The 13,544-nt window shown below is 38.7% G+C and overlaps 1 protein-coding gene across 1 annotated transcript in view; it reads left to right on the plus strand.

The window, feature by feature from the left end:
• LOC149300126 (prolactin-releasing peptide receptor-like) overlaps positions 1-13,195 on the plus strand; it is a 28,160-nt gene extending 14,965 nt beyond the window's left edge. The window contains exon 2 of the mRNA XM_089485750.1: positions 12,562-13,195. Within this exon, the coding sequence (XP_089341876.1) occupies positions 12,562-13,195 (634 nt within the window). The remainder of the gene's footprint in view (positions 1-12,561) is intronic.
• Positions 13,196-13,544: the final 349 nt, after the last annotated feature.

The following is a 13,544-nucleotide window of genomic DNA, read 5'->3' on the forward strand; positions in this document are numbered from 1 at the left end:
ACAGTAGTACAAAGTGCGGTAAGACTAAGGTTCAAGGGAACTAAAATCCCAGTTCTTGTAACATGAAGAAAGGCATGGCCGCTGCAAATGTGAATATCGGAACTTGTGTCTTCTCCACTATGTGTTTCCATAGAAACAGAACACATTTATAGTTTCATCTAGCTGCGATCCTTGAATGCACAAAAACATATTCAAATAAATAGTAGGTTTCAAGGCAAAGTTCTTCTTTTTCTTCTCTATGAAGAGGGAATAATTGCATTAATTAGCTAACCTATAATATGTGCTTTATTGTGGCAACTTTTTTTCTAAACTATTTCCTTACTACTTTCTGTTACTTGAAACTTGTTTATACTGATTACTTATTTATGTATAAAATATGTATTATACTTTTTTAGAATTTTATTCCCTATACTTCTAAAGGGTTGGTGAGTGAATAGATTCAGACTCGCACCTACATTTCTTAGCAACAGCCCTGTAAATAATTTACTTCACTCAGCAATAATGTTTTGGGGAATAATATTTTTTTTTCTACAAGGGATGCAATGAGATCCAATTCTGGCCTCTCTCCTATAAATTTACAGGGTCATGGATTACTTTGTTGAGAGGTTTATGAGGTTTTGAAGTATGTACTTCTGATTTTAATAGTGTTTTTTGGTTTGCCTTAGTTTTGCCTTTTTTGGTGCAATGTGAATTAGTATGGCTTCTATAGAGTTAGTTGTGTCTACAGGTCTGGGATACAAAATAGAGGGGGCTTTGGTTCTTTTATTATTTCATAGGTCCAAAAGTGATCAATTGGGCAGGAGGGTTATCATTTATTTGCAGGCTGTGATGTACAGCTGCAGAATTTGCTTCATTCTTTCTGTGTTGGGGCAGCTTTGGAAGTTGGCTCACTGGGAACTCCATAGATTAATGACTAAGAAGATCGGCTGATGGTGGTCTTCATGTTTCATATTGTATCTTAGGTCCCATCTCCTGTTTGGGACATTGGTCTTGTTTTTGGTTTTAGGCTTCATGGAGTTTGTTCAGATATGATGGAGTCAATGGAAATTATCAGTGGTAAGGTGGGATATCTTAGGGCCAGGGCTTGTTGAGGTTTTATTTTTTATAGGTATAGGTCATCTGGCAATTAAGAGATTGAGAAGGTTCCTTTCCCTTTTGCATTTTTTTGTGTTGTTGGCTATTCTTGTTTTTATTAGGCTGAGAAACAGGCAGCCAACAGAAAAGTTGGGAGCAGGATTTTTTAAATCACATCACAGGTCAGGTGGATAGGTTTGAGGGGAATGCATTTAGATTCTATCCCTCATGAAGCAGTTTTCTGTGTGGCCTTAATGCGTGACTGCATAATTTGTTGCTTCACACATGGGGCAATTACCTATATGCTGCACACCTTGTCAGTATGGACAAGATGGGCACACTTCTTTAACATTTTACGCTTGTCCAGAGGATCCCTTAGATTTTACAGTGTCTGCTAACAGGGCTGTTTTCATAGAGAAAATAAAGAAAACTTTAAGCAATATTTTAAGCTACAAATATGTGACTTTTTATTGTCTATTTGTAATGATTAGATAATAGTTCTGACAAGCCTTACTTTAATATGTGTTTTGGTCATCAGGTCAAGGACATGCTTCCTTTCCGCCGTTTGTTTTCTGATAGTACATAAGCAGCGGCAGGCAGTGCGTGGGTCACGTCCCACCTAAAGAGGAAGAATCTTTTTAGAAAAAGTAATGTGCTACATGCTGCAGGTAGTGTAAATAAAGTGTGATCACGGAGCACTTTCTGATCTGAGCAACCTTAGAGATCTGTAGAAATTGATTTGTTTCTGGCAGCCAGCAGCTGTTAACTACAAAGGGGATGTTTTCAACACAGTCTGTGACAGAAATATATTGATTATTCTGTAAAGAAAAAAAAAGTTACTACCGGCTTTTCAAAACACTGCTTTTCTGTTTCATCACACATTAGTCTGAGCAAAGACACACCGAATCCGGTTTCAGTATGGAACATATTTAGAACATATGCTGTAAAATAAAATTACATAATGTGTTCGAACACAATGCTCCACTGAAACAAATTGTAACGGATTATTTCTGCATCATGAAGAAATTCAATGGTCTTTAAATGAAGTATGGCTGATAAGTGGACCTATGGAGTCATTGAGTGTGTTCCCAGATATTAGAACATGAGACTGTATTGATACATTAGGCCAGAATAGGGTGGTAAGCATTTAAAATAGTCTTCCAGGGGAAGTCGCGGAGGTCACTATAACATTTCACTATGATGAAAAAGTAAAAAAGGGACAGGCATAAACATAAAACAGCATGAAGATGATAGGATTTCATATTAGCATACAGGGTTGGAGAGTAAAGCCCACCTTGAGGCAGTTTGGAGCTATCTCCACTTTCGCAAAGCTTCATGGTTGCCGATCCACAGAGGTTTCCAGTTATGTCCACCAGGCAGAAAAATGTGCGGATTAGAACAGCCCAGCAGACCTTATCTGTTGTGAAATGCTGTGTTTGGATGCCTCTTTTCCACAAGCTAACATGTGCCAATCCCATTGTTGAAAAGTGCCACAAACCATGCCATTTGATCGACAAGAGATTATGTGACGCAACAAAATCCTAGTTTGCATTTGGCTGGAAGCGGTTGTAGTTGATGGCAGCATTCCTGTAAATATGCATGAATGTTTGAAAATCCAATTAAAGATTCTGTTTGTGTCTGGTTTACAGCCGATCTCCCCTTGCAGTTAGATTTGAAATCTAAGGAGTTTTGGGATGTGCTTAGGACCCCTTCATTAATAAATCAGGTGAGATTAAGCAGCTATGAATTAATGAGCAGACAGACACGGCCTTCTGACAGAGTAAGGTCAGTGGTCCTTGCACATTTTCATTAACCTGTGTTACTTCTCACCGCCTCCCAATCATATATTCTGCTCACTTCTAAGATGTGAGCTCTGAGGTCTCTCTGAACAGACTATATCAAAAGTACACAGGAGGAGGACTGCTTATCAAATATTCCACCGGCTCCTATCTCAGCGAAGGCATCGGAAGTCATTATAGGAACAATGTGCTGTTGGTTAGCTTTGTAGACAGCTGAGGTCCACTTGATAAGTCGAATTGCAGCTTTCGTTAGCTCTCCGTACACGTTATTGCCTATGTGTACTGCAGGGTTTAAGGGATTCTGAAGACATATTTTGCAAACCAAATAAGCACCTGTGTATTACACTGTAAAAAAAGGAACAGGGGACCATCACAACTGTTACATTAAAAGTGTTGAAGACAAATATGAGCTTTCTCTCTCAACTTTTAAAATTACTCCCAACTCTTTCATTTGGGATACTGGTAATATTGTGCGGCTCTTCATGGGCATAGTACAAAATGGCATCCCATGCAATGAACCATAGCAACGACATGGGATGCTGGAAAAAAAACCTCTACATTTGCTTCTATGTGTATGGAGCTGCCTCTGAAATGACCATTTCATCGCCTTGCCTATTGTGTACCCGAATGCGGTCTTATCACTTGACCCTGATGATTCCCCAAAACATGAAGTAATACAGTATTTTTTCTTATTTTTGAATTTTCTTTGTTGTATTATCTGTATGAAAAGAACATACATAAAACTGTGAAAAACGTGTGGTGAAATCCCCTAATCATTAAAGGGTGGGAGGTTGTGTTTGGTCCTGCTCACTCTGCACCCTTTTCAATTATTGTAGAGGATAAGGCTGCCCTCTTGAGCCTCTTAATCCCACCCTACCACTTCTGAATAAAGGCTGCTCCATTTATCTACCACGCTCTCTCGGTTAAATAAAACTTTATTACATTAACCTCTGACCTCTAGTTTTACATCATGACATCTTCTTCTAACATTTCTCCTCCTTTGATATACATGTCTCTCCTGTATTTTGTTTAAATCCCTTTATGTATTTAAACACTTCTATCACGTCTCCCATTCCTCTTCTCTCCTTTCCTCCAGGCTACACATATTGAGATCTCGTATATTTTCCTGAAAATTTCTATCCAGCAAAACAATTTACCATATGGGACATACATGGGACACAGCATGAGTGTAAATATGTTTTAAAAATTATTAAATAAATTATATGATAATAAAATCAAATACAAGCTGTCTGTGGCTTATAATGTTACTGTTGGTCCTTAACTCTTTGCTACATCAAATATTTATCTATATATTTATAGATCTATAAATCTATAGATCTATTTTTTGGGTGCAGAGCAAGCCTTTGTACATTTTACCTGATTTCCGCATTTTGTCCGGCTTCAATGCTCCTTATAAATAACCCAATTTCCTTAGTAGGAAAACCAACAACTGAAATGCTTGGTTGCTACTATATTCCCATATTTGTTAGCTCCTCGGTAAAACAACCTGAAAATCAGGGTCCGTTTTCTTTTTATTATGTGGAATTCTACCCGTTCCAACACATTACTTATAGCATTGGGATATCATTTAACACTGACGTGAATGCATTGGGGGTTATATATATATCAAACAACTCTAGAAAGCAGAGCAATTAGCAGGAATAAAATTTCATCGATTGCTATGGTGATTGTACCTCGTCTACCACGTTGCGACAGAATTGCTATTTATAAATAACCCCTATTATCTCAACATGTTAAATTGGTCCCTGATTAATTAAATAGGATAAAGCCTTTTCGAAAAAATAATTCTGCCCACATCTCCCGCATCAGTTGAATGCATAAGAGTGGCAACAGATTTGAAAAGGAAGAACAGTCATAAAGAGAGCGTAAGAATATAAACAAAATAGCAAATGTAATATTTAAATGAGTTGCTAGGTAATAGATCTCCGCGGACCGCTCAGAGCCATTAAATCGTCTCTGCATGGAGCGCCTCTGTTTGAAAGAAGTAAACATATTTGTTTCCTAAACTCTTGTTTTTATAAAAACACAGGCACTGGTCTCACATTTGTGAATTCTTTCCATGCTGTAAACAAGTTAGTTAAGATATTCAGTTCCCTGTATCCAGAAAATAATTACTTTCTGTGGTGATGCCGATGACACGATTTCAAAGTCAGGGCAATACTAAAGAAACAGACTCAGGATAAAGAAACCAGAAGATCTGTATCGACAAGTAGCTGCCAGGGATAACCGCCAGTTGGCACACTAATGGATACAGCTTGCCTGAATACAAGTTCTAAGACTGCCTGAGCACAGGTAGGTTGCTGAACTAATGAACCGATGAATAAAATAAGCCTACCTGGACACAGGTTCATTGAATTGTTCATAAGACAAGTGTCAGGCTGCTTGGAGCCGCTACCGGCATCTTAACTGCAAGCCGGAGCAAGGTCTCTGTGCAGAGTGACCTTACCTGATGGCCATCATCTGCCCGGTCCATTTGGAAAGCTTGAGGATGAGTGATGCCTGCCTCAGGGAAATTCAGGCTAGGTGCCAGATTTAACAAATCCAGAACTACTATGTAGAGGTACCCTGGTGTGGTCCTGCTATTTGTTGTTGCTGAATCAGTTCCTGAAGTTTTGTTTTGGCTCCTGGCCATGCCTTTCGGTTTTGTACCTTGCTGACCTGATCTGTGTACCATACCTGGCTATCCTGACTATCCGCTCTGTGTAGCTACATTGGCTTCATTTGACTACCCATTTAGTGTACCGTACTTGGCATAGGCTAACTAACTTTTCTGCATACCTGACCTGGCATCCTGTGGTATCTGTCCTGGAATCTACCTACAGCATTATCTACACAGATATCCAGCAACTCCTGCAGTGCTTTGCTACCCATACAATGAGTCTCCTCACTGTTGGGATCATTAAAATCCCTGTCCACATATCTTGGGGCTCAACCCTTGGCTAGGTGTTTCAGAGTGAAGAGCTAATGTGGCGTGCACTACTGGCAATCATGACACCAAGCACACCAACTAAATAAACATGGGGGTCTGTGCCAACATACTTCCTTGGGTGCCAAACAGCCCCAAAACAAATGGATTATGCAGGTCTGTGTCATGGGAGTCACCAATCTTGCACACTGAATCTTTCTGGGCCAGTTGAAGGAGATCACTGATCTCACCAACCAGTCCAGCTGATGTAATGTAGTATCACCTGGGCATGTTGTACCCCTGAAGTATTATCTAATATCTACCATACCAGTCTAATCAGATACTAATTAAATCATACTCAAACTCCACATGGTGTACATGTGTATTTTAACACTCCTGACATATGAACAGGTCCAGGTGCAAAGCACTCTTGGCACAGTCCAAAACCCTGTCCTGGATGCCTTAAATTATTATAGGTTTCCGTCCCTTTACGTTACATTAAATTAATCCAAGGCTGTCCCATTAAATACAGCAGCATTATGACACATTCACAAGTCTAATGTCCATGACCATCACCCATGGATCATAGCAACGCCCGTCTCAAAGAATCCCATAATGATTTAATGAAACCTAAAATAAGATTGCTGATGAAAAAGATATTAAAGTAATATCAGAACTACCTGGAGATATTAAAGTATTATGTAGGAACATTCACGTCAGGTGAAAAAGAACTACAGCGTAATCCGACTCAATTTGTATTTAAAATTGGCCTTACCCAAATCCCACCAGGAATTATTATGAATTTATGTATCATTTGTAATATGCATTTTACTTTTCATTTAGTAGCACTGCAGTTCTTTCATCTATATATTGATATTTTGGATTGTACAGTTGAAGAGGTGATCGGGAACTGAATCCTGCCTGTGAAAAGTCAAAAGGGATTATTAGTCCTGAAGCCAAAAGAAGAATGTATTGTGCCTTATATATTAGCATAGGTGTAAATGTATTGTGTGTATAGGGGATTATTGAAAAATATAACACAATAGGAAGTCATTGTGTTTGTGTTAATTGCATATGTGATGTTTGACAAAATTCTTTGATCTCATAAATCATGGGTAACAAATCTAGACCAGAAGGCGCTTTAGTCCTAGAATTGTAGAAAGGAAATGTGTGTATAGTCACAACACAATGCAGCCTAGCATTGAAAGCCTTTCCATTGCATGCCCAGGAATTATGTTTAAGGAGACAGGAAGGGCATCATAGACAATTGGGTCTATTCACTAAGAAGTTGAGTGGTAAGTAGAATTAAGGGTTAACTGAATTGACCAGATCTGACTCCAGTTATATGCCCTATTAGCCAAGGGGCAGTGATAACCCCCCCTTTTTCCCAAATCCCTGTGTCCGGTGGGATGAGAGGTACTTAAGTACTTATAAGAGGCATGGACTTATATATTATATATATTTACCTTAATGAAAACGGTATGTTTTTGTTGGGGGAGAGCTGTCTCTCATAAGCTCTTTAGAAGATTTATTGCCACATAAAAACTACTGATTCATTCATATTAAACTTATTAAACCCAGCTGGTAAATTAACTGTATAGTTATTATTTTATTTTAGCAAAATCCTAAAATAAAGGTAAAGTAAAATAAATCATAACTCAGTATTATAAAAAGCTCTATAGTAGAATTATTTTTTTTTAAATTCTACTGATATCCAAATTGCTACCAGGCAAGCAAGTTGAACCTTAAAGAAGATTACCTTTATCCATCCGTGAAATATATTAAAGTGTTTCCAAGAGTTCAATATAAACCCCTATTTTTTCATAGTGGTATGTTATTTTCTAATTAATGAAGTGTTTTGTTGCTCTGCTGCCAGGAATATATTTTCCTGGTTCAGTAAATAGCCAGCTCGGTAGACCATGATCTACCAACGACACATGTGGCTCTACTTGTTACAAGGTCTCAGCTAGCATTGCAGATATCTTAGTTTATATCAGCGGCAGGGTAATAATGCTGCTGTGTTTTTATTCCGTTTAAGCATACTGCTGCCTTAATATAGCAGTTTCATTTAATTAATAAGATTTTTGATATTTTTTTGTATAATGAGGCCGCAGCAGCAAATAAATAAAACAGTAAAATAACCTCTTGTATCCTTGGCTGGGACATAAAACCCTCTGTCTCTTGTTTCTAAGAGCTCAAAATGTTTGCTGGATATTACTGTGTCACAGCGCAGTACAGCCCTAAATGTCACAATAATATGTACAGAAACTGTGCAAATGTGTTTACAAAATCAATCATGCAAATAAAGCCCATTATTCATCTTCTAAATACCTAACCCAATCAGATAAATGTCTACCGATTGGTCACAATGGTACGCTAAGTCTGCCCCGTATCCACACCCTCTAAACAACTGAAATGGGGTGTATGGTGTTGCAACTGGAGGTTCCAATTGGTTGGGTAAGGAATCCAACAACCAGAGCAAAATTGCATGCATAAGAAGTGTAGATGGTCCTGCAGAATGTCCTACATATGTGTGTGGGGGGGGGGTGTGGGGGGGTGTGGATAGAGCTAGATTACGCACCCTGAGATCAAACTGGCCCAGAGGTCTGGTAATCATATGTAATACCCACAGCATCCAGTGCAATTCTGTAAATTCCAAGATTAACCAAAAAAGGCAACCTAGGCTACTGCCTAGCATGCTTGGCAGTATACTTTGGGCTCTAGTATGGTACCCTACTAACAACTCAGGTGCGTTTTAATCTTGCTTTCCTGTTCACTCCTCTGCCTGTTGCCGTTTTTCATTAATTCATTATTAACATCATTTCATTAGGTTTAAATGACCATTTGTAATTCATTAATCATGGCCTCTAAGTGGCTGCCCACGACGATCCATTCCTGATGGAGAAGAAAGCAACGTAATACAGTATTTTTGGAGTACATTTACTATAACGAATGCAACAATGAAACAGGCCCTGCTGGCACTTGAAGAGTTCACTCAAATGACTTTTATTTATTTTCTATTGTGTGTATAAAGCTTCCTAATTCAATAAATCTGCAACTACAGGGCAAACAGAAGTGGTTTTAAGGTAATAACAACTTGCTTTTCTGCCAGGGTAGCAGCTGGGTAATTATCGCGGTGGTCCGACACCCACACAATCTGATTTGAAAGAAACTCCAATTTGTTCTAAATGAAGTAGTTGTGCCATTTACAGGGGACAAATCCGTGTTTCCGTTGTGCTGTTAGCCCACAGCTAATACCGTATTGTGTAAAGGGTCAATAGTGGTACCATCATGAAAACATTAATACTGAATGGCTGCATTCAAAGTATGTTGAGTCCAATAAAACCATTAGCTAAAATAAAAGTTACTTTTATATAACATCTGCTCGCAAGTGATATACAAGAAAAAAAGGGGCATCAATTCGCGGGTTAAAAATATAATTTTGCCCCTTTATAAATCAATGGTAAGACCACACCTTGAATATGCCGTGCAACTTTGGGCACCTATTCTAAATAAGGATATCATAGCATTGGAAAAGGTGCAGAGGCGGGCTACAAATTAATAAAAGGAATGGAGCACTATAGTTAGGAAGAAACGTTAATTAATTTAAATCTGTTTAGTTTAGATAAACGGTGCCTCAGAGGGGATATGATAACATTATATAAATATATTCGGTGTCCAATACAAACCATTGTGTGGAAATCTGTTCATAAACAGGACTATGCATGGGACACGTGGTCATGCGTTCAGATTGGAAGAAAGGAGATTTAGTCTAAGGCAGAGGAAAGGGTTTTTTACAGTAAGGACAATAAGGATGTGGAATTCTCTGCCTGCAGAGGTAGTTTTATCGGAGACAGTAGAGACATTTAAACAACAATTGGATGTATACTTGCAAAAACTTAAATTTAGGGATATAATCTTTAACCCCTTCGTGACAAAGGCTGATTTTACTTTTTGTACCCTTCGTGACAATGGCCGTTTTAACATTTCTGCACTGCTCATGTTTAGCTGTAATTTTCTTCTTTCCCGTTTACTGAACCCACACACATTAGATATTGTTTTTTTCAGGACAAGAAGGGCTTTCTTTAGATGACATTGTTTTGATTGTATCATATTATTTACTATTAAAAAAAGTATAAAATATGGTGAAAAATTTTGAAAAACTGACTAACTTTTAGTTGAAAAATCTTTTACTCATCTATAAAAGGTAATGAAATTTACCCCATCAAATCATATATTTTTGAAAACTAGACAGCCCAGGGTATTCCAAAAGCTAGTATTTTAACCCTTTCCAAGCACTAATTCTACCATCAGCCTTTGTCAAACTTTATGGTAGTAATTTTTTTTGCATTTGTTTTTTCACACACATTTTACTTCAGGTATGAATAAACCGGTTCTGGTATATGTCACAATCATAAAACACCTCAATATGTGTTTAGCAACATATCCTGAGTACAGCGATACCTCACATGAATGATTTTGCCTGGCTGTTTGGGGGCAAAAGGGCCACATTTGGGGCATGCGCATTTTTCAATGTTGAACTTTGGCATTTGGGGATCCACTGCCCATGCCCTATTTGGTACATATTTGAGCCGGGCCATTTCAGTGTGCCCAACAAAACCATATATTTTTGAAAACTAGACACCCCAGGGTATTTTCAATGCTGGTATTTTAACTCTTTGAATGCACACATTTTACCACCAGAATGTTTTCAAACTTTGCAGTAGTATTCTTTTGTGTGTATTTTTCCTCCACACACCTATGTAATGTATGAATTTACAGCTCCTGGTATATGCCGCTGTCACACGACACCCCAATATGTGTTCAGCAACATCTCCTGAGTACAGTGATACCCCACATGCATGGGTTTGTCATTTTTGGGGGGAACTAAAAGGCCACATTTGGTACATGTGCATTTTTCTAACTGGAAATTAGATGTGTGGCCATCCTTCCCCCCGTGTTATTTGGGACATTGTTGAACCCGGCCAATTCAATTTACCCCATCAAATCATACATTTTTTTAAAGTAGACACCCCATGGGCATTTAATATGCCAGTATTTTAACTCTTTCCATGCGAGAATTGTTTTAAGCTAATATGCTAATTTTAGGACTTGCTCACAAAAATATATTTTTTATATATATATTTGATTTTTTTTGCCTTTTTTTAAAAAAAAAATTAACATTTTTTTTCAACTTGAAGGTTCCCCTGATAGTGACATCAGTGGGAAATTATTTTTACATTTTACTATTTTTTTCTAACTATTATTAATTTTATTTTTTAATTTATTTTTACTAATCACACTGTGATTAGAAAGCTGGGCTCCATTGACTTGCATGGTTGAATGCAAGTAGAGCCAGAGTTCTCTAGAGGGTCTGGAGACCGTCTAGCGAACTTTTTCGTCTTTATTGTTTTTTTTCCCGTGCCGCCGCCATCTTGCTGATGGTGAAGATCACCGGCAGCTGCGGCTGTGACCGCTCTCCGGAGCGGTCACAGTCCATCCAGAGGTAAGTGTTTGGTGTCGCTGGATGCCTCCTGATTGAGGCATTCCAGCGACACCATTTAAGTTTAGGAGGTGATCGTTGATCGCCTCCTAAACGCTTTTAAAACACAATGTATGGCGGATGTTGACGCCCCGGGGAGGGGCCAGAGATGGCCCCTAGTGCTGATAGTGGCGTTGCTGAATGCCTCGAGGTCGAGGCATTACAGCAACGCCGTTTGGGTGCAGAAAGCGAAAGTAGATCGCTTTCTGCACCCGTTTAAAGACATGCCGGTCCTGGCACGTCATTTGTCGTTAATGACTTGATTTTCCGTGACGTGCCCGGAGCGGCAATTGCCATCAAGGGGTTAAATTATGTAGAAACAGCTTCTTGATCCAAGGAGAGATCGGACTGCCATTCAAGAAGGAATTTTTTTCCCTGTTTGTGTATAATTGGAAAGATCCACAACTGGGGTTTTTTTGCCTTCTTTTGGATCAACAGTAAGAAATAAAAAGATATGGGAAAGGCTGAACTTGATGGACACATGTCTTTTTTCAGTCTATCTAACTATGTAACTATGTAAGAAACGGGTACACGTGTGTGCAGCTTTAATGTATAACAGATAAATGCAGTGTTTATTATACACTATAAGAAGGAGATATGTTGAGAAATATGTCTCATAATAAATAAATACACACATCATTAAGATCCATGCTAGTGTCATACCTATACCTGGGGGCTTCCCAGATGGACTATCGACAGCTCTCCTTCTGGGCTGGGAGTAGTAAGAAAATCAGGCAGGCGGTCATAATGGCCAAATGCTGCTCCCCTGCCCAAAAGTGACCAAGAGGCACTTCACCCTGAGACACCAGGTCAAATCCCAGATGATTGTGGAGACAGCTTGCCTTTACTAGGCACTTTACTAAGTTGGCTCCTAAAAACATTGCTGGAAAATATTTCATATATGGCACCTAGGAAAATCATGTTTATTGCTAAATATCTTAAATGAATTAACAAAATATGTACATTTTATGTTAATTTACTACAATATATAGAAACATTTACATAATCACATTATTCTTATTCTTCTTATTATTATTATTATTACTAGTAGCACTCATTTTTGAATTGTATTGCATATGTGGGTGGTTTAATAACCTCTGTTGGTTACTGCCGTTATCTTTGGCTGCAACATTACTTATCAGAGGTTCTCAGAAGATTGTTAAGAAGGTAAATTGTGAAATAGTAATATCTTTGATTGACAGTATTCCCTTTTGTTTCAGATACTATGCAACAGTCCACCCTTTGAAGAAAAGGATATCTGTTACTACTTGCGTCTATGTCTTGGGAGGGATCTGGCTTCTTTCCTGTGCCTTGGTTGGACCAGCTATTGCACATACCTATCACATAGAGTTCCAGCAGGAAGGATTTACAATTTGTGAAGAATTTTGGGTGGGTAAAGAGACAGAGAGACTGGCCTATGCGTACAGCACCCTTATAATTACCTACATCCTCCCCTTATCAGCTGTATCCTTGTCCTATATCTGCATTTCTGTCAAGCTGAAGAACAGAGTCGTTCCTGGTCACCCCACGCAGAGCCAAGCTGAGACTGACAGGTTGCGCAAGCGAAAGATATTTAGACTTATTGTCCTGGTGGTGACAGCTTTTGGGATCTGCTGGCTTCCCATTCACGTTTTCAACATCATCAGGGACATTGACATCAACCTCATCAACAAGCACTACTTCCTCCTTATTCAGCTTCTGTGCCACTGGTTTGCCATGAGTTCCTCTTGCTGCAACCCTTTCCTGTATGCTTGGCTACATGACCGATTCCGCAGTGAGTTGAAGAAGATGTTCACGTTTAAGCGTAAAATCATTCCCACTAACAACTGCGTGGCTGTCAGCGTGATGCTTTAAGGGGTCTACTGAACTACAGGAAGCCCTAAGCAACAAATTATATGTATAGAGCCTTTAAAATGACCGATATCATATCAAATGGATCATCCAAAGGACATAAAATTCAACTGTTTTGTATTTTGTTTACAACTTAAAAAGTTTGACACAAGTGATTGTTGTCAGACATGTCTCAAAAATGCCTTATTGTAGCTTATCTAACCTCCCTGTGATGCATGGTCCTTCAGGTTTGAAGGAGCATGGAGATCTTCTTGGTAGGAGTCATTGCAGCAAATCTAATGATGATTATTCTTATGTATTGCTGCTCACTCAAAACACAATGATTGTCTGACTTTCCAAGCTGTGCCAGTTA

The sequence above is a fragment of the Sceloporus occidentalis genome, unplaced genomic scaffold (genome assembly GCF_023333645.1).
Source record: "Sceloporus occidentalis isolate IW3139 unplaced genomic scaffold, rSceOcc1.0.p SCAF_26, whole genome shotgun sequence".
NCBI classification, from domain to species: Eukaryota; Metazoa; Chordata; class Lepidosauria; order Squamata; family Phrynosomatidae; genus Sceloporus; species Sceloporus occidentalis.